The sequence below is a fragment of the Camponotus floridanus genome, unplaced genomic scaffold, assembly GCF_003227725.1.
Source record: "Camponotus floridanus strain SB8 unplaced genomic scaffold, Cflo_v7.5 scaffold102, whole genome shotgun sequence".
Lineage (NCBI taxonomy): Eukaryota > Metazoa > Arthropoda > Insecta > Hymenoptera > Formicidae > Camponotus > Camponotus floridanus.
In genome coordinates this window covers 681,991-704,684 of record NW_020229218.1, presented here as the reverse complement: position 1 = coordinate 704,684, position 22,694 = coordinate 681,991, and the positions used below count along the sequence as shown (strand labels likewise).

The following is a 22,694-nucleotide window of genomic DNA, read 5'->3' as shown; positions in this document are numbered from 1 at the left end:
ATATTGCAAAGTCGAACACCGTGTTATCGATAATTTGCTGAAATATTTTATAAATTGTAAAATATACATTAACGCAGAATCTTAAGTTAATGAAGTATTTTAATTTATTGATTAAAATTGATTATTTATTAAACAATTTATCACAGAGCCTTTCGTTATACTAATTATTTGTATCTATAATTCGATTGCTTTACTTCGCGTTCTTTCACATCCTAAATTATATTTAGATTATCATATAGAACGATAAAGTAACACGGACGAAATATATTTGTGATTCTAAATATTAAAATAATAATTATTGTCCGTAAAAATCGCAATTATCAAAGTGATTATTTCATATTTCAGATCCCTATAATTTAATCAATTTTCAATTAAATTGTGTATTTAATTAACAATGATTGAGAAAATTTAAAGCATTGGTCGAAAATATTTTAATTCTAATATTATATTCTAATATTATATAGAAATATTGTAATAAATTTCGATGATCGAAATATCGCAAAATAATCTCTTATCCTCTTTTATGTATAACCTGTTTTAATTTTTGTTCCCAGTAATGAATGATTGCGATACGATAAAGATTTATTGTTGCCATACAGTTTCATGTCGTTAATTAATTTTTAATTAATTAATTTTGTTAATATTTATAGCAAATTATGTTCCGATACTAATCGTAATCGTGTTTAGTAAAAAAATTAAAGTATATGAAACGTTTCTCACCACTACTTTATTACTCCAGAGGCACCGTGCGAATAATGACAAAACGGTAACGTATAGAGCGCTACTGTTTATAATTTATATTGCTAAAGTCGAACGCCGTGTTCGATAATTCGCTGCTGAATATTTTATATATTATAAAATATACATTAGTGTGGAATATTAAATTATAAAAGTATTTTTATTTATTGATTAAAATTGATTATTTATCATACAATTTACAAAGCTTTTGTTATGCTAATTATTTGCATCTATAATTCAATTGTTTTACTTTGTGTTCTGTCACAGTCTCCCCTTCCCAAATTATATTTAGATTGTTAAGTAAAACGATAAAGTAAAACGGATAAAATATATCTGTGATTCTAAGTAATAAAATAATAATTATTGTCCGGAAAGATCGCAACAGTCTAAGTGATGATTTAATATTTTGCATCATCATTCATTCGATTCTCGATTAAAATGTATATTGTTTAATTATAACAATAAGGATTGAGAAAATTTAAAGCATTGGTCGAAATATAGCTAATTCAAGTATTGTGAAAGAAATTTTATAATAATCAGTGATGGATATCATAACATAATTAAATCTTTTATCCTGTTTTACGTACCCCGTGTTTCAATTTTTATGCAGTAATAAATGATGCGATTTGATAAAGCTTTATCGTTGTGATACAGTTTCATGTCGTTAATTAATTTTTAATTAATTTTTAAATAATTAATTTTTGTTAATATTTATAGCAAATTATGTTTTAATATTAATCGTAATCGTGTTTATTAAAAAAATTATAGTATACGAAACGTTTCTTACCACTACTTTATTATTCGAAAGCCATCGTGCGAATGATGACAAAGCGATAACGTACAGCGCGCTACTGTTTATAAAAGGTGATAAGAGAATTAAATATAATATTCCGATCATCGATGCTTATTATAATATTTCTTTAACAATATTAGAATTAAATATATTTCGATCAATGATTTACATTTTCTCCTTGTTAATTAAACAATATACAATTTAATCGAGAATCGATTAAATGATAGGAATCCAAGATATTAAATAATCGCTTTGATGATTGCAATCTTTAGGACAATAATTATCAATATTTATTAATATTCACCCCTGTTTTAATTTTTAATCATGGTAGTGAATGATGACGATTCGATAAATATTTATCGTTGTGATACAGTTTCATATAGCGCGCTACTGTTTATACTTTATATTGCCAAAGTCGAACGCCGCGTTATCCATAATTTGTTGTCGAAATATTTTTATATTTTATATATTATAAAATATACATTAACGCGGAATATTAAATTATGGAAGTATTTTAATTTATTGATTAAAATTCATTATTTATTAAACAATTTATCACGGATCTTTTCGTTATGTTAATTATTTGCATCTATAATTCGATTGTTTTACTTCGTGTTTTTTCACTATCCAAATTATATTTAGATTGTCAAGAACGATAAAGTGACACGGATGAAATATATTTGTGACTCTAAGTATTAAAATAATTATTATATCGTAATCCTATAATCTCTCTCTCTTATAATTTAATCGAGAATCGATTAAATAATAGGAATCCAAGATATTATTAATTAATCACTTTAATGTTTGCGATCATCACGGACAATAATTATTATTTTAATATTTAGAATCACAAATATATTTCATCCGTATCACTTTAGCATTCTTGACAATCTAAATATAATTTGGATTGTGAGAGAACACGAAATAAAACAATCGAATTATAAATGCAAATAATTAACATAACGAAAAAGTCCGTGATAAATTGTTTAATAAATAATGCGTGCTACTGTTTATATTTTATATTGCCAAAGTCGAACGCCGCGTTATTGATAATTACGTGACATTTATTATTAATAATAGATATGCAACAATAGAATTTAATAAGTTTTATATAACGTAAATAATCGTGAAAGAAGAAAAAGAATCATTAATAAAATTATTGATCGTTTCTTCGACTGTAAAAGAAAGTATTTGGATTACTGGCGCATTTTGTGTATATTATCAAAGGAAATATTCAAAATGAATAGAATACTTCGAAATCAACAATTAAATTACTAAATAAATTGCGATTTAAAATTCGCGAGAAAATGCGACGATTAAATAAATCGACAATAATTGGAATATTCGATTGCAGATGTGCGAATTAATAATAAATTTATAAAAAAATTAATATATGTATAACACTTATCATATTACAAGTTATTTCGTTATAATAATTAATTATTTGGCTTTACATTAAGCTTAAAAACAATATCTACAACAAATTCTATAATGGACGAGCTATAAGAAATTAGAATAAGGTAAGTGAATAAGATAAATACGTGTTATAAGAATAAATTAGCATCAGATGTAATTGTTAGAATTTTTAATGTTCTTTTCAATAAATTAGATAAAATTACAAGAATGATCTTTTCTCGGTCTTCTTTCTTTATGATTAATATACTGTAATATTTTCGCGATCTATGCAATACATTTCAAACGAATTTATTAAAAATTATTTAATCTATCCTAGCTCATCCATTTTAAGGCAACAGATTTATCTACAATCTCTACCGTTACCTTAAAATTAAATAAAAGTTTTTATCACTCACCATGGCATTAATGTGCAGCAGCGGAGTTATCGTTATCCGTTATTATTGTTGTCGTTAAAACTACGTCTGAAACATACAAATATAAAATTCATTTATAACAAGGCTGCGGAATTTCATATCCCGTGTGTAAAATAATAAGCAGATGTAAACACGTATGGGAAGATTTTATAAATTTTAAAATTATTTTTTAAATAGAAATTTTCATATTTATAAAAATCTTTCTCTCTAATTTTCTCTTTAATTCCTTTAAATTATAAGAACCAATTATTATGCGTACGATTTATAACAATTGATATACAAATAATAAATATTCACCATCAGGTTGCTCCGCCGATGTAAGATGCCTCTCCCAGGTCTCCTCCTCCTCTCATGTTGTTGGCACGCGATACTTTGACAACACTCCCGCACTCGCGAGCGATATTTTATATCGCTATTTTCGTTATTTTACGCGCGATACTGAACGGCACTCCCGCACTATTCGATATGATTAAAAATTTTCTGTTTTGTCGCGCGATGTATATATTTAATATATATATATATACTTTAAACGGCACTCCCGGTTTCGGTACGAGCGAAAATCCCGTTTCACACAAGAGTCATCTTCGAGTCAACAGGTCCGGCTCTTTTGTTTCAATTTTTATTTTTCAATAACGAAGGATCGCGTTTCGATGTATCATCGCCATATAGTTTCATGTTATTCATTAAGAGTTAATTAATTGTTAATTGTAATAGTCGTAGCGAATTATATGTCGATATTAATCGCGATCGCACTGTTAGAAAAAGAATTCAATAATACGAAGTGTTCCGTATCACTACTTTACTACTCGAATATCGCCGTGCGAATGATACAAGGTCTTCGCCTATGTAAACAATACAGCGCTACGTCATCAAGACCGAACGTCGTGTTATTGACCTCGCTGCCAAAATATTTAACGCGTACTATGACGTACACATATGAAAATTGAATTTATATACAAGTATATTTTTAAAATCACACACACATGTACACACAGATTAATTATTTATTAAACGATTAATATACATCACAAAGCTTTCCATTACGTTAATTATTCGATTTTGCCATTCGATCAACGAAATATTCTTAATTATAAATATTAAAAGAATAATAATTATTGTTCCTAAGGATTGCAACAAAATGATAATTTATAATTTTGATTCCGGTCACACATCGATTCTTAATTGCATTCGATTCTATTTTTAATTAAATGAACACATCACGCGAAATACGTGTTTCGAAATTATATTCTCATTATATTCCAATCGTATAATCGAGTATTTCGAATAATGCAAAGAGCAATGATCAAATCAACTATTTATTAATAATAAAATTGTAACTTACGAATGTATTCCGTTTATCCCGTACGTTAACATCGCGGCAACAATGAATAAACTTTTAAAATAAATAATCAGTATATCAAAACAGTTTTACCGATTTAATTACTGATATAAAAACCGATCAATTGACCAGTTGGTGAAACTGTTTCAATATACTGGTTATTTTCTTAAAAGAATTGTTATATGACGAATTGATATATTATTTTTACGCGCGTCACGCGTTCGAACTCAATTTTGACTTCTCGCGGGAAGACTCGAATCGTTCGTCGAGAATCGATCCTTCAAAACGCGATTGTTCTGTATAATTTTTACAATTAGTGATTATTAATTTGTACGATTTTTATTTACACAGCGAGTGGCGCGATTTGATTTTGATTTTAATTAATGTCGAGTGAGTCATAACTTTTTGAGATATATTGCATTATTATCACGTAGCAAAATGACAAAAGGCTTGGTGTAAATGACAAAGGTTTGGTCGCGAGTGTTGTACAAAGCGTAAATTGCTGTATAATCGTATGCTGATTAGTGCGTAATTACTTTTTTTGAATATCAAGTGAATATCATAAAGCAGAAAAAAATAAACGAGAAAAACGAAAAAAATAATTCATTAAACGCAAATTAAATTTATAAATTCATAAATTTGTAAAAAGTGGCAATAAAAGTAATTGTTAAATTCGTTATTCGTTACCGAAAACTGTAACAAAGCTACTTTTTTTATTACGAAATTTGTAACGTCGTTACCGTTACAGTTATCGAAAAAAGTAACTGTAATGACGTTACAAGTAACGCGTTTCTTTCCAACCCTGGAAAATAATATATATAAATAATAAATAATTTTTATAAATTACTCACCACATATCTCTCTGGATGCTTCAGGCTCTGTCACTGCTCTCTGGCTGTCCAATACTTTTCCAGATGTCCTTTTCCTTTCTTTTTCATTCTTTGCTGTTTCCTCGTAGCACTGATATTCACTCGCGAACAAACAATTAATTATATTTAACCGTGTACAGAAACGATTGCGAGACACTTTGCATAGCACTCCCGATCGCGGAATAATTACGAGAAACACACTTTAATATATCGTATCTCATGTTGTTGGCGCGCGATACTGACGACACTCCCGCATTCGCCAGCGATATTTTTATATCGCTATTTTCGTTATTTTACACGCGATGTATATACTTAATATGTATATACCTTTAACGGCACTCCCTAATATGTATATACTTAACGCGACGCGTTGACGAAGCGCTTGCCGTCCGCGGCATGTTGACGGTACCGACGACGCGAAAGGATACTTAGCTTCCCTTTCAGGCACCTTAAGATTTATCATAAATTGAAAAATTTAAGATAAATCTCAAGGCACCGTCCAGGTACTAAGCCCTCCCACCGCGACAAGGTGTACCCTATGGGAGGGTTATATTATAATTTTATATATAATATAATATATAATTAATTTTGTAATATACTATATAAATTTTAATTCGCAAATATAAACGATAAATAAAAATATAAAAGATAAGAGAAAATCTATTATATAAAGCAATGTTCAAAATAATTGTTAGAGAAAGAATTTATGGAACGTCTCATATCACTACCTCACTGTTCGAAGGCCATTGAGGGAATGATCGTAGGTCAGAAACATTACCGCAATACTATTTATATCGCCAAGACCGACTTATATTATGTTATTGTTATAATTCGTCGTTGAAATATTCTATGAATGATTGTCGATTAAGAAAATTTAAAACATTGGTCGAAATTTATTTAATTCTAATAAGTATAAGTTAGATAAATTATTATACTAAGCAGCAATAATCGAAAGATCATAATAAAATTAATTTCTTTATCCCTTTTTATATTCCCTTTTTCAATTTTTATTCGCAGTAATTAATGATTGCGGTTTGATAAAGATTTATCGTTGCGATACATTTTCATGACGTTTATCATAAGTTAATTTATTTTTAATTATTAGTAATTATATCAAATTATGTTTTGATACTAATCGTAATCGTGTTTAGAAAAAAAATTTGACAATATGCGAAGCGTTTCGCATCACTACTTTATCGCTCAAGCGTCATCATGCGAATGATAATAAAGCCCGAACATATTTAACAATAGCGTGCTATTGTTAAATATATTGCCAAAGTCGAATGCCATGTCGATAATTCGTTGCCAAAATATTTTATAAATTATAAAATATACATTAACATGGAATATTAAATTATGGAAGTATTTTAATTTATTGATTAAAATTGATTATTTATTAAATAATTTATCACGGATCTAATTATTTGAATTTATTCGATTATTTTACCGCGCTTTTCCGAAGTCAAATTCTATAATATTTAGTTTTGCTTTTAGTTATATTTTAAAAGATTGACTTATAGCGAGTTAAATAAATAAATAAATAAATGTTGAACATAAAAAGAAGACACATAAATAAATAAATAAATAATAGTGTGGAAAGAGAGAACATACTAATATTTTTATATAATAAATTATTATTAATTAAATTATTTATATTTTTATTTATATTATTTATATTAGCAGAGAGACATATATGTTACCCTTTGAGAACATTCATGAACGTTGGCTTTGTAATTCATGTTCACGTTTTTAATGTCCACAGAGGGAGTATCGCTTCCAGAGATCAGCTAAAAGCGGGCCATGACATCTCTCAGTCTTCTCTCTGCCTAGAGTAACCAGCAATTATTAACCAATCAGAGTCCTGTTTTGAATTGGCCAATTGACATCGTCAATCGAATCCCACTCTTGCGCCCCAAGATATCGCAAAATGTCGCAAAATATTGCATTGGAATTAAGTCCCGATCTACAATAGATAATTTAAGCCCTAAGCCTTAAAAAATTGACCAATCACAGCTGAGTATTCTCTTCATACTTGACTGTGATTGGTCAATTTGTTTACTAACTATGTTTCACTGCTAACGTATTTTTGTGTGAAAAGACCCTTGCAGTTGCAGTTGAAATTGACCAATTAGAATAAAGCAATTTGTCAACCGGCTACTCTGATTGGTCAACTCCAACCGCAACGAAGCCCGCAACCCGTAGTGTGATTACGGCTTTACGTCCAGAAATTATATTGTGAAACTTTCTTTACGTTGCGCATTTTGACAGATTTCTTGTGGTTTGGACTGAAAAAATATAAAATGCCTTTGCCAGCTGCTTTAGCTGCACGTCTTGCGAAAAGAGGATTAATTTCTGGCTCTGAAAAGCATGGTATATATCTAATATTAAAATATATAATTATTAACAATAACTAAAACTTTTCTGTGTACATAAGTTAATTTGCTTTTCATTCTTTAAAACTGATATTTAAAAGATATATATATTTTTTACTTATTTGTTATAAAGATTACATATGTTATTGCATTTGTATAATGTTAAATTATATTAATTTCGCAGAATCTGGGAAGAAAGAAACAAAAAAGAAGGTGCACGAAGAAGTAATAGCTGAAGATTATGACAATACAAAAGAAGAAATTAATCAAATTGATATATCACAAAAGTTTATGGCAAGTGCAATCATGGCAGATTAGTAACATTAAATTTTGCAAATTCATTAGAATATTTGGTTGCAATAATGTAATCATTTCATCATTCAGGGTTACAACGGATGTCCTAACAAGTATAATATCTATCATGAATGTACAAAGAAATGTAAGGAATTATGGGGATTAGGACACGTACAACCTTCTGACAAGTATTTAAAACGACAAATGAAATTGATTCAGAAATACCCTTTGCCAGAGACTTGGAAAGCAGTTTACGATCCTGGATGGTGAGCTTTAATAATTTTCTGTATTAATCTATTCTCTCTCAAAAAATAAATACTAACTTTGTTCAATTATACAAATTTTAATAATTATGTAACACAATCCTTGTTGTCGTATAAAAATAGATATAAATATTCTTCAATAAAATTACAATTTTTGAAAAAAAAGATTGAAATTATATATTAATGAGAAAGTGTGATATACAGAATATTTCACTAGAAAATTGATTAATTTAAAGTCTGTTTACAGTGGACAACACTACTATTGGGATTGGTCATCTGATTTGGTATCTTGGTTACCACCTGGTCATCCTAAGTGTCAGATATCGCAACCAGCATCCCAATTACGTGAAGAGTTGCATTTAAAGGCAGGAGATCAAGATGATAATATGTCAAGTGATGAAAGTGCTAGTGACCAAGAACAAATGGAGGTTAGTAATTGTATGTTTTATGTAATATTGTAAATTTATAAGTCATCTATTATTATATGAGCATCAGACAATAAAACACATTTAACATTTATGAACAGTACTATGATATTTCAGGTAGATGAAAGTGACATCAGGAAAGATAAAAAGATTGAAAATCGTGCAAGATATAAAGGACCAGACAATAAAAGAGTTCAAAGATCTGATAGAAGTGATGGTAAAGACAAGAAAGATCGCACATTGGATCCTATGGATCCAGCATCGTATAGCGATATTCCCAGGTGTGTACTTGTATTTCAAATGCATTTTTATTACTTGGAATGTATTGTATGATTCTCTTTTATTTATATATAATTACTTCATAGAGGAAAATGGTCAGATGGATTGGCTAGACATAACGAAGCCAAAACTGGTGCGGATACAACCGCATCGGGACCTCTTTATCAAATGAGGCCGTATCCCAGTCCGGGTGCGGTGTTGCGCTCAAATAGAGCTAATAAAACAGAGTCAGATTCGGTAAATAAATCGAAAGTTGCGTTTCCCGAGAAACCAGAATAAATACATACTGCGTCTATAAATGTAATATGTGTATATGTGATTATGTTAATATATATATATATATATATCTTTAAATTAATAGAAGTACTATCATATATCATATCTCGTAACTTTTTCTGACATTTTCTCTTTATTTTTTATCTTTTCAATACTAGTTCTGAATCAATAGTTTATTTATATCTTTTTCAAGAAAAGATCGATTAAAAATTTATTGAATTAATAAAGAAATATCTTTTTTTATATCCCCTTATTGTGAAAATTTTATATAATTGCATACGTAAATTGCATATTGTTGAATTGTATTAAATTGATGTGTACAGAATAGATTGGTATGTTTTACATTTATGCTTCTTAGAAGCTTTGTTTACGCCTCTGTTATTCTTTCTTTACATTTGACTTCGCTCCGAACTCAGATAACCCGTTTGTCATGAAACCTTTAGGAGAACTTTTTGAGGAAATTATTTAGTTACCTTGAAAATGTCATATCTAAATATATATATTTAAATATGACTTTACAATATATTATTTTAAATAAAATCATTGAAAGAAACAGTTTTTGATAAATGAATCTCGAAAGTTTATGAAAACATAAAATAAAAAATCTTAATATAAATAAAAGTTTGTAATGATTGTATTCAAGATAAGATATTGTAAAGTTATATCTAAGTATATATATTTAGATATAATAAAATCTATATATACATATTTAAATATGACTTTAAAATATATTATCTTAAATACAATCATTACAAATTTTTATTTATATCAAGATTTTTGTATTTTATATGTTTTCTATAAAATATTCCAAGAATCATGTATCAAGAATGATTTCCAAAAAATGTTTTATATGCAATATTACTACATGATTACAGCAACGTTGCATTTTTTTAAATATATTACATTGCAATATTGCTGCGACATTTCGTTGTAATATTAGAAAAAGCGGACATCTTAACGTTGCCGCAACTTTACAGCAATGTTTTGCAACCGATTTGCAATATTGCAATGTTTGATGAAATTATTCTGCAATATATTTACAACCTTTCTGTGCTGTATGAGAGACATCATTTTTGTGATATCTTTCTGTCTTCAAAAAACGGTGCATTAGGTAACATTCTGGTATCTTTATTCTATGATCTTTTTTAAAATAAAGAGCTTTTTTAAGTTATCAGATTCAGAAATGCGATATCTTTTAGAAATCTTTTTGATTACATATTGTTTTCTATATCATGATCGCCCGGAAATGAATATTAATATTAATTAATATTCATGGCCGGGCGATCATGATATATATCGATATTTGAAGAAGATAGAGATAATTCATCGATATTTGAAGAAGATAGAGATGACGGGAAATTTAGATGTATGAGTAACCGATAATTGATGTAGATTTCTTATACAGGGTTTTCAAAAAGTCCGGAAACAGTCGAATATTTAAAAAATAAAGCATTTTAGAGAAAAATGAAAATTTTAAATAAAAGTTATTTGGTTTAAAGGAAGCTATAAAATGGTGGCAATGGTTTGATCTTGAATAGTCGCTAGAAGGTCACATGAAGATCACCTTAAATTTCTTAAATGGAACATCCTATATATTTTTTCATATTCTTGTAGCTTATTTCGAAAGAACATGATAATTATGAAACAAACGATAAAAACGCGGATGGTAATGCGTACATTTTTTTTTTTTCCAAACTAATTGTTCGCAAAAAAATTTTTTTAAGACGTGCACAAGGCATTTATACATATATTTTACTTGGTGTATATGCCAAGTTATAGATTCTCTTGGTTTGAGACTTCTATAACACTCTCTTTACCCCCCTGAAGAGATGTCGACAGGAAAAATATTGGGGCGAAATTGTTGAATCGAGATCGTGTTCTCATTATTTCCATAGATTAATAAAAACGGACAGGAGAAGTGTCGGTGTGGGGCTGAATAGCTCAGTGATAAGAGCAGTCGCCCGGCAAGCGAAAGACTCGGGTTCGATTCTTGATTCAGCGATTTCGCTCCGATATTTTTCCTGTCTACATCTCTTCAAGGGGGTAAAGAGAGTGTTATAGAAGTCTCAAACCAAGAGAATCTATAACTTGGCATATACACCAAGTAAAATATATGTATAAATGCCTTGTGCACGTTTTAAAAAAATTTTTCCGCGAACAATTAATGTTTGGAAAAAAAAAAAATTTACGCATTACTATCTGCGTTTTTAAGCTCTTATCGCTCGTTTCATAATTATCATGTTGTTAAATACATAGAGCCGTATTCTTTATAAATTTATTTAGAACTACACGCCAAGCTAAAAAGATCGTGTTCTCATTATTTCCATAGATTAATAAAAACGGACAGGAGAAGTGTCGATGTGGGGCTGAATACCTCAGTGATAAGAGCAGTCTCCCGGCAAGCGAAAGACTCGGGTTCGATTTCCGATTCAGCGATTTCGCCCCGATATTTTTCCTGTCTACATCTCTTCAAGGGGATAAAGAGAGTGTTATAGAAGTCTCAAACCAAGAGAATCTATAACTTGGCATATACACCAAGTAAAATATATGTATAAATGCCTTGTGCACGTCTTAAAAAAATTTTTTCGCGAACAATTAGTTTGGAAAAAAAAAATGTACGCATTACCATCCGCGTTTTTATCGCTCGTTTCATAATTATCATGTTCTTTCGAGATAAGCTACAAGAATATGAAAAAAATATATAGGATGTTCCATTTAAGAAATTTAAGGTGATCTTCATGTGACCTTCTAGCGACTATTCAAGCTCAAACCATTGCCATCATTTTATAGCTCTCTTTAAACCAAACAACTTTTATTTGAAACATTTTTCTCTAAAATGCTTTATTTTTTAGATATTCGACCGTTTCCGGACTTTTTGAAAACCCTGTATATCTTTATCTTTCATACATATCTTTATCTAATTTTAGTTTGCTTGAACAACCGAAGATAAAAAGTTCTCTCTCTCTCTCTCTCTCTCTCTCTCAACGTAGTGTCGATAGAAAGGAGTGAGGGATTCTCTAATCAATCGAATTCATTATAAGTGTCATTCGTTACTGTAGTTTAAGCAGCAGTTTACCGTATTTCATTTGAGTGACTACATCGTTAAAAATTCACTCTCTGATAAAAATCGCATGGAAGCAACACTTTGCGCGCGGTATTTACGAGAATGACTGTCAGTATCGCATTAACGGTACTTGTCATTCTTACCTTCGCGTCTGACAACAGTGCCGCGGATTTAGAATTTACGCGCTTGTACAATGGTGAGTTATGAGAAAAAGTTTTATTTCGATCGTTTTATTTTATCGCGAATCGTCGTTTCGATTCTATCAACTATAATATACTATGTTTTCTCTTCATTTTGTTTTCCGAAAAACATATTTTTGAAATTTAAAAGACGTTGTTCAATGTCTACACAGAATTCGATACAGTTGATCAAAAAGAAAAAAATAGATTTTCATCGTGTCTTTGTACTTAATGATGAAACCATTAAAGTGAAAATTAGGTGTGAAACATAGATGAGATTTAACTAACTCGTTTTATGGAAAATTCGTATAATTGGTTGAAAACTCACAATTGATGAAATTCTAATATAACTTTTATTTGAAAGCCAGAAATACTATAATTGTAATTCACTTAATTCAAAATTCACGGTTATTTTGCAGACGTTTTACATTGTGTGTGTGTGTGTGTTGCAAAATTTTTTTAAAAATGCGAAGCGTTGCCTAACAATCTCTAAAGTTGCCCTAAAATGCATAGTATTGTATAATGATCTATTTATTATTATTGTAAAGATAATGTACAAAATAACATGCATATTAAATTAAAGAAATGAGAAGTGCAGAAAGAAATGTAAAGAGAAAGAAAAAATGCATATAATAATTTGGAGTAAATGAACCAAAAGTTTTGTTCGTTTGTTCTGAATTATTATTTTAAAATATATTACGTTTGCATAATTAAAATTTCAAATATATAAACAAAGAAATAAAATTGTAATTTATAATATTGAAAAGTATATATTAAAAAAAATGTATCCACAGTTAAGAATAAAGTATAAAAGTAAAAAAAAAATATAAAAAAAAGAATATAAAAATAAAATAAAAAATTTATATGACATTTCGTTTTGCATATCATTTTGCATCTTTCATTCATAGTGCAAAGACATTGCGATTTCTTTCGCGCAAAATAAAAAGACAGATAAAAATTTAAAATTATCTTTTGTTATTTCCTCGAGATGATTTTAGTCAAACTTGAATGAATCTCTTTTCTGTTCGATTAGAGTATTTGCCTGCAATCTCAACCCTCGAGGACTTTTCAATAGACGATTCACGTTCGAACAATACTCGCAAATATGACTGGATACAATACAATAATATATCATTTGACGACCCCGCTATAAATGTCACAAGACAAGACAACGCTACGAACAACTGTTCAGAGCGTTCGGTTGACGACTTCCCGGAGATATTTACGCTAGAGCAGCGTCGTCGAGGCGCGGCTATACTTCACATCTTTTTCGAATTCTACTGCTTCATCCTGACAGCGTTCGTATGTAACGATTATCTGTTGCCGACCCTAGACATCATATGCACACGCCTCAATATCAGCAGCGACGTCGCCGGAGCGACTTTTCTCGCCACTGCGAGCTGCTTCCCCGAGTTGTTCGTCAACGTTGTTGGCACCTTCCTGACCGAATCTGACCTCGGGATCGGCACCGTGATGGGCAGCGCAGTCTTCAATACATTCGCGACTCCAGCGTGCGGTGCGTTATTGGCGATCAACGTGAGTATCCTTAAATACTGATAAATATATCTACAAGTGTAAAGAGCGCAGAGCATTTATATAGCAGATAATGTATCTTAGAGAAATCTTAGTTTGTTACGAATCTAGAGAGATATTGTACTTAGCTGTATTTATCTGTGCTCAAAGAATTAGTAGAGGAAAGATACCAGAATTGATATATCATTTTTTCCCTCGATTTTTAAACTTTGCTTAAAAATTTAAGACATAAAAAATAACATATTCACAGATATTTATGAAAAATTATTTTATACCAGATAATATCGTACTTTTGATATTAAAATTTTTTGCAAATCTTTTAAAATAAAAATCTGAGAAATTAATCTTCAAAAAAATTCATTGGAAAATGTAAAGATCAAAAAGAAAAGAAAATAAAGTGCAAATATATATGTGTTTATAAAATCTATATCTATAGTATAATGTAAATAATGTTATCAATAATGTGTTATTATCTATCTCACTTATCGGAATTTTTATTAATGATAAGTTATACTTGGGATTTATCATTTATTTATACATCATTATCATCGAAAATCATTTATTAAAATATATTTTTTTATCGACGATAAGCGACCGTTTCATTTGCGCAATTTCTTAAATAGGACATCTTCTCCTATGTTAATTGTCTACATACATTAACTTGATTCGTATAATCTTGATCTTCGTGTAATCTTGATCCTCAAAATAAAAGTTTATTAATTAAAAAGAAACATATGTATATAGAATATTCTATAACATACATAAAACAACTATAAATCATACGAAACGTTTAAATAGTGACTATGAATTAATCAGCTTAATATAATTGAATATTTAATTACAAATCTGTTGAGATTTGATATGAAGTTTGAAAAAGAATTAAAGAATTTTAGATTATACTTTTGTCTTCTCTTATATAATAAAATGTCGTTATTCAATATGAAATAGCTGATATGAAAAATCTTGTTAGTATATAAATTATAATGCCCTAGAAAATAGTGCACGAACATTTAAATTGGAGTAAATACTAATACGTTATCGTTCCCTATTTACAATTAGTAGCAATTCATTGTTTACAAACATTTAATAACAATATCATAAATAACATCAATGAAATATATAAATACATTCCAATGTATAATTCGCTTTAGCAAGTTTATTGTTAATATGATTAGATGATTTTTCTTTATGAAACACGCGCACACACACACACACACGTGATGATATTTATCAAAACTTTATTTTATTTGTTTTATTTAACCTATAGATAAAAGCTATAAACAAAAGTTTTCAAAGATTTCTTTTTAAAGATTATTTTTTCGATTATTTATAAGTTAATCGATGTATTATTTTCACATGAAACTGGTTAAGATTACAGGAGATTTAAATTCACAGTAGTTTCTCCATTTTATTCCACAGATTCTTCAACATTCTCTTTTTACATCTCTTTTAATTCGATTCATAAACGAGAATTATTGTTCTGAGATCTATCTGAGCTTTTTATCTTCTGAGTTTTATCTTATTTCATCTGACTAATTTTCATTTGTTAGCGTACACTAAAGTAAATGATACTTGCATTAGTACAATTCTTGCAAATGATAATGTGGCACATGACGATAATCTATATCCACATTATTATTATGTGTGAGTTTTATTGTATCGAAATGATAATAAGGAGGAATGATAATATATCTTCATTCAACATTAATGATTTATCATTTTATTAAGGTAACTTTTATGATTTCTTTCGTTTCGTAAAAAATAAAAGTTAGATGAAATTAATATTTTGCAGAACTTTTACTTACTGAAGAATATGAATTATGATAACAAAACTATACATATTAGGAGAATAATTAATTATATATTTTTTTTTAAATATATAGAGTTTATATTATAATAAGTGTAATCCTTATAATTATGACAGTGAGTAAATTTATGTTCTCTCTTCGTCAATTTTAGTTTAAATTATAAAAATATGGGAAATTCTGGAAACCATATTTAACGATTTTTTATCGTTACCAATGGACTAAAAAATTGATTAAACTCTGTAAAGTAAACATAAAAAATAAAATGCTTATTCAAGTGCTGGATTACGGAATATTAATTTTATGTATGAAATTATGTCAACAATGTAAGGTCGCGGATTTCGTGAGTAATATTTCATATACACATACAAATACGTATACACGTACACATGCATACATGCGCTTATGTAATCTTTTTCACGATTCGTAGAGTTCGTCCCTCGTATTTGCTGTTTGCTTATTTGATAAATATAAGCTAAATTAATTTTTAATTGTCCATCTTTGGATCCACTGTAATATATTTAACAATTAATTTTTAATTATTCACCTTTGGAGCCACTGCGATATATTTATAAAACATAAATGTACGTGAAATATATAAAAAATGTATAGCATTTTTTTATATATCTTATAATTTTTCAATTTTATTATTATCAATATAAATATCAATCATCAAACTTATTAAAAAATATAGTCATCATTGATGCTGATTTATCTACGTGTACAAAATTATGAAAAATTCCATACGAAAAAGCTCATAAAAAATAAATTTAAAATAAATATCGATATATATATATATATATATATATATATATATATATATAGGATTTGTAACATATTTTTATATTTTATATTTTTTTTATAATATTTTATTTTTAATACTAGAATGATTGCTCATTCTGTCGCGCTATATGCCAGAGTAAATAAAATTAAAATAATTTTTCTTGCATTCTCCAACAGGCAATATCATTAGAATGGCGAATATTAACTCGGGATTGTATAATTTACGTGATATCGGTCACTACCTTAGTGATCGTAATGTGGGACGGCGTAATCAAGTTGTACGAAGCGATCATCCTCATGGTACTATTCGTCACTTATTTGACGATATTGTTTTGCGGTAAATACTTTGTGCGTTGGTATAATAAACTTGCGCATCTATTCACTGACAAGAACGCCAGTACGATTATTTCTGAAAAAAAAAGTAAGTTTTATTACTGACTTTTTTGAAATATCTGTTTTGTGCAATTTTCATATACGCCTTTCCACGAATATAATCAATCTTCCCAGCGGTTAACACAGATCATCTCTATAGAAGTAGCAATATGAAATTCTGCGCCGGCTTTTCACATGAAATCATATTTTAATTTAACATATGCATTTGTTGTGATGGAAATAAAGCTGAAACAAGATTTAGTTATTTGATGTTATATAATCGACATAATATTTTAATTATATATATATATATATATATATATATATATATGTGTATTTATAATATATATATATATATATATATATATATGTGTGTGTATTTATAATTTTACATATGAGTTTAGATGTTTATCTAAACTCTACAAAAACATGATTGATATTTTTTATGTGAATCACGATGTAATTTTTAAGATGATTGTTTTGAAATATCAATTTCGTTCGAATCTAATTAGGAAAACTCACTCTTTCACAATATCTCTTACATTAACGTTATATATACTTGTCGACAGGTAATTCAGTTATAACTGTGTGTATGTGCGTTTGTCTAAAATTCTCAAAGAGAGACTGCGTGGACCGCCTATATATGAATTTTGTTATCCAATAGTTCCTAAAGACAAGGAAGAGTCAATGCCTGCTGGCTTGTACAGGCCGTACTTTCACGGAGAACTCGTAGAGGAATACAGAAAGAGTATAGTAAACAACGGTCACAAGTCTTCCTCCGTTAACGATGTAGAAATGCAAAATCACATGGAACAAGTGGAGGAATATGTCGAACTAGGTATCATATGCGCACCCCAATTTCGTTTAATCGTAAAAATAATGCACTGAGAAAAATATCCGGTGAAAAGGTAACAAACGGATATTATCCGATTATTAATCGATCACTTTAATCGGATAGTTCCGAATTTTGAACTTTCTGATCAAATATCAAATTATGATGGATTGATATTTTCTGATTGAATATCTGATCGGTTTCTTTTTTTTCCGATTAAAGTGATCGATTAATAATCGGATAATATCTGTTCGTTACTTTTTCACCGGATATTTTTCGCAGTGAATTTGAACCGTTAAATATAATAAAATAAAGTAGCAAATAGTTGAGTTTAGCTCGTTTCTAGATACACCCTTTGTATGGCCGACCGGAAATAACCTGGCAAAAATCTGGTTTTGGTTCGTTTGGCCGTTAAGATTAATTCTGTTTGTTACTATACCGGATAGTAGATATAAACGATGGAGAAGCTGGTATATGATAACGTTCGTTATATGTGTGATATGGATTGCAATATCGTCTTATCTGACATCATGGATGACAACTGTACTCGGCGACACCATCGGGATCCCGGATTCTGTAGTGGGTATTACGTTCCAAGCCGCTGGTGGTAATATGCCGGAACTCGTCTCGATTGTGATACTCTCCAAACAAGGTCAGTTTTTCCGAATATCGAGTCAATTAAGAAAAAAGACATACTAATCAAAGAGATTTAAAAGTTAGCTATACACACGTGCGCACACACGCACATATATTAGAGTTGCACGAGATACCAAGATTAGGCTTGATATTGTCTTGTCTCGTCTTGAATTTCAAGACAAGATCATGATTTTTAATTAGTTATCAAGATAATATCAAGACAATACTTAAGACTGTCAAGATTATTAGTCTTGTCAAGATTATTGGTTCCCAAAAAACTAAAATATTTATATTTGTAAATGAAAAAAAAATCACTATATACGAATTTAAAAAAATTTTATTCAATAAAAACATTTATATTAATAAATTTAAAAATATTTAATATTAATACAATATAACATTTTTATAAATTAGAAATCAAACTCGCGAATTTTAGACATTAAAGAGCATTTCACCCAGGAATTGATGCACATTGGTGCTTTTAAAGATTTACTTTGTAATCTGGTTCTATTTTTTGACATAATCAGAGTTTTCCTATTGAGAAAAGTCTTTCTACTGGCACAGACGAGGCAGTTGAACTTAAAATGTTTCGAGCCATTTTTGACAATGTGGGATAAATATGAACCTGATTTTTTTTATCATTCCAAAATATTTATATCTGCACATTTCCTTGGAGCCTGTAAATAGTTATTAATTTCTGTCTTCCATGAAACAGTAAATGTTTTTTTATGTAAATAGACGGCATTTATATCGATTACATAGTAATAATTATAATTAAAATATAATACAATAGTAATAATTATTTCAAATTATATTACAAAAATTATGTTAAATATTATTTAAATAATTTTTTAATATTAGATAAAAAATTGTTAATAAAATCGAGACAAGACAATACAAGACGAGATTTTTGCTATCAATATTCACTCAAGACCAAGATAAGATTTAAATTTTTGAAAATTTTCAATACCAATACAATATTTTTACGAATATTGTCTTGGGTCTTGTGCAACCCTAACACATACACACACACACACACACACACACACAAATATTTTACTTTTTTTCTACACCCTGTGTGTGTGTGTGTGTGTGTGTGTGTGTGTGTGTGTGTGTGTGTGTGTATACAGGGCCCCATATATATATATATATATATATATATATATATATATATATATAGGGTCTGTATATACTGTATATACCTCCTGTATATACATATATAACGAAAAGATGCATGATTACACTTAAGTGTAAGTCCAAGAAGCAGAAGAATATTTATATATATAAATATTTAACGAATTAATCGAACGAATGCATTCCGATTCATCTTTTCAGTCGAATAGTGAATTAAATATTTATATATACCAAACGAAAAGATGAATCGGAATACATTCATTCGATTAATTCGTTAAAAATTTATATATATATATATATATATATATATATATAAATTTTTAACGAATTAATCGAACGAATGCATTCCGATTCATCTTTTCGTTTGGTATATATGAATATTAAATTCACTATTCGACTGATTGCATTCCGACTCGCCTTTTTATTCGATATATATAAATATTTAATTAATTAATCGAACGATTGCATTCCGATTCATCTTTTCGGTCGATATATATAAGTATTTAATCAATTAATCGAACGATTACGTTCGACCTGCCATTTTACTCGCCGCGTTACAGTGAATATCGCGCGAGAGAGGCAGGCAACATGCGCGACGTCGTGCACGATTTCGACCGTTCGCGCGCAAACGAAAAACGGCCAATTTATATCTCGACATCCGGACGCGATAGCGATTTCGTTCTTTTTGCATAAAATTCTACACCATTTCGCGGCACTACCGTTTAAATCTCGTCCCGATCGTCCGAGGAGCGGCTGACTTATAGTGAATATCCGAAATCTGCTTCTTAGACTCACACTTAAGTGTAATATTTATATATATCGAATAAAAAAGCGAGTCGGAACGCAATCAGTCGAATAGTGAATTAAATATTTATATATACCAAACGAAAAGATGAATCGGAATGCATTCGTTCGATTAATTCGTTAAATATTTATTATATATGTATATGTTATATATATATATATATATATATATATATATATATATATATAACATCTACAATCGCGTCCGACAAGAATGATCTTTTCTTTCATAGGCAATGGAGACATGGCGATGAGTAATACGTTAGGCGCAAACACACTTGACATCTTGCTATGTCTCGGTTTACCGTGGATGATAAAGATACTCATAAACAAGAAGGATATTAAGATCATCTCGGACGCTCTAAGTTACAGCGTACTCTCGATCATCGTGTGTATAATCGCTTTCTACGTGGTAACTGCGTTCTGTAAGTATCGCTTAGACAGAAAGGTGGGCATCATCTGCGTGATACTATATACGATATTCTTAGTTTTCGCTCTGATGTTTGAACTGAACGTCTTCTTTCCGGTGAACTTACCTATGTGTCCTTCTTAAAAATGTGTCGCCATTAAAAAAATCATTAAATTGCGAAATATTATCATCAAAATATATTTTTTTTTGTTGTGATTTTATAACCATGTATTTATATGTTATCTCTGAAAATCTAGAATCACTGTTACGTTAGAATATAAATAATTTATAATAAAAATATATATATATGTTTTTTTATATTATAGGAAAAAATATATTTAAAAAAATTTTTCTTCTATTTTTCAACTTGTTCTCTATAATTAGCCCTTACACGAGATAAACTTTGCAAACTCGCAAATTAACATTGTTATTAGTTGAACGACTTTCATAAAAGTTGTACATTTAAAGCGTGATAAAATATATCCATGCAATAATTTTCAATTCCTAATAAGGAATTAATATGTCATAGATATGAGTTTTTATACAGTTTTTATTATAAAAATTATTATTATATATATATATATATATATATATATATATATATATAATTTATACACTAGTGTTATATAATGCTGTAAATCAAAGACGCAAGAGTATTGTTGAAGTATCTATTTTTGAGATGGGCCAATCACGCGATCCAGTAATCCGCTTATATTTTTATTCAAAATTATACGCGCGCTTATAGACGGAAATCTGGTTTCTCTATAATTTATATTATTTTGTAAAGAGATTTTTGCAAAAAATACGTAACTTTGAAGAAGAGTTTGTTCTAAAAATTGCAAACGCGAAATGTAGAATTTGATATCGTAAAATTATTTGCCCATCTCAAACTTGATGTATTATAGTATAAATTGGCTATATTATATATTTACAAGCGAACGGCATGACATTTTTTTCTCTGTCGATTCTTGTTCCGCATTTTACGAGCACGAAACGATTGATGTCACATTCAATTATATAAGCACCAATTTCTTTTTTTTAATTGTAATGTACCGTAAGTTTGTTTAGAAAAAATTTAATCCTTTTTTCACATATCCATTTACATGTAAATAATTACATACTTCGTATGCACGTATTATACCTGATACAATTCGCAATGATTAGTGTATATAAACTCACAATTTCAAGTACGATTTTGTATCACATTTTTTTATCCTTACTCTCTTTCTATATAATAATTATAATATATAATTTTTTCTTTCTTCATTGAAAAGATTTCACCATATGATTAGCAAATGTGCCAATCGATAATGACATATTTAATGATACTAGGTACATGCCAATTATCACAGCAATGATTCCCTGGGATAAGCGATAATAGTAAGATGCCCATCGCAACATTGGTCCCCTTTGATTAGGATGTCACTAGTGACCGTATGCGGATATACCCAATGAAAGTCAGGATATCCCCTTAGCAATGGGCATCAAGGATTATCTTTCATGATGATTCGTTTTTTCATTACTGTTTTTTTCATTACTTTTACTGTTGCCCGTGTATCATGAGAATCAATCAAGTGCTCTTCATGCTCTTAAAATCGTGGAAACGATCGGACAATAAAATATCATGACGTTTTGTGAATATTTTTTTATTCGATACGATTGGGAA

At 29.1% G+C, this 22,694-nt stretch overlaps 2 protein-coding genes across 2 annotated transcripts; both read left to right on the top strand.

Annotated features, from left to right (window-relative positions):
* Window positions 1–7,789: 7,789 nt before the first annotated feature.
* LOC105251977 (polyglutamine-binding protein 1) lies at window positions 7,790–9,527 on the top strand. Its single transcript, XM_011259123.2, has 6 exons — window positions 7,790–7,938; window positions 8,125–8,234; window positions 8,325–8,500; window positions 8,745–8,925; window positions 9,040–9,203; window positions 9,288–9,527. Exons 1-6 carry the CDS (start codon window positions 7,869–7,871, stop codon window positions 9,478–9,480), a joined length of 894 nt encoding a protein of 297 aa, XP_011257425.1. The 5' UTR covers window positions 7,790–7,868; the 3' UTR covers window positions 9,481–9,527.
* A 2,967-nt stretch (window positions 9,528–12,494) lies between these two features.
* LOC105251978 (sodium/potassium/calcium exchanger 4) lies at window positions 12,495–21,296 on the top strand. Its single transcript, XM_011259124.3, has 6 exons — window positions 12,495–12,737; window positions 13,754–14,256; window positions 17,019–17,262; window positions 17,878–18,051; window positions 18,392–18,697; window positions 20,853–21,296. The coding sequence occupies exons 1-6, from the start codon at window positions 12,644–12,646 to the stop codon at window positions 21,170–21,172; spliced, it is 1,641 nt and encodes a 546-aa protein (XP_011257426.1). The 5' UTR covers window positions 12,495–12,643; the 3' UTR covers window positions 21,173–21,296.
* The last annotated feature ends 1,398 nt before the right edge of the window (window positions 21,297–22,694 follow it).

Coding starts and splice junctions, on each gene's coding strand:
- LOC105251977 (XM_011259123.2), top strand. CDS start 7,869: ATGCCTTTGCCAGCTGCTTTAGCTGCACGTCTTGCGAAAAGAGGATTA. Junction 8,235..8,324: donor ATATATCACAAAAGTTTATG/GCAAGTGCAATC, acceptor TTCATCATTCAG/GGTTACAACGGATGTCCTAA. Junction 8,501..8,744: donor GCAGTTTACGATCCTGGATG/GTGAGCTTTAAT, acceptor GTCTGTTTACAG/TGGACAACACTACTATTGGG.
- LOC105251978 (XM_011259124.3), top strand. CDS start 12,644: ATGACTGTCAGTATCGCATTAACGGTACTTGTCATTCTTACCTTCGCG. Junction 12,738..13,753: donor ATTTACGCGCTTGTACAATG/GTGAGTTATGAG, acceptor CTGTTCGATTAG/AGTATTTGCCTGCAATCTCA. Junction 18,052..18,391: donor GGAGGAATATGTCGAACTAG/GTATCATATGCG, acceptor GCTCGTTTCTAG/ATACACCCTTTGTATGGCCG.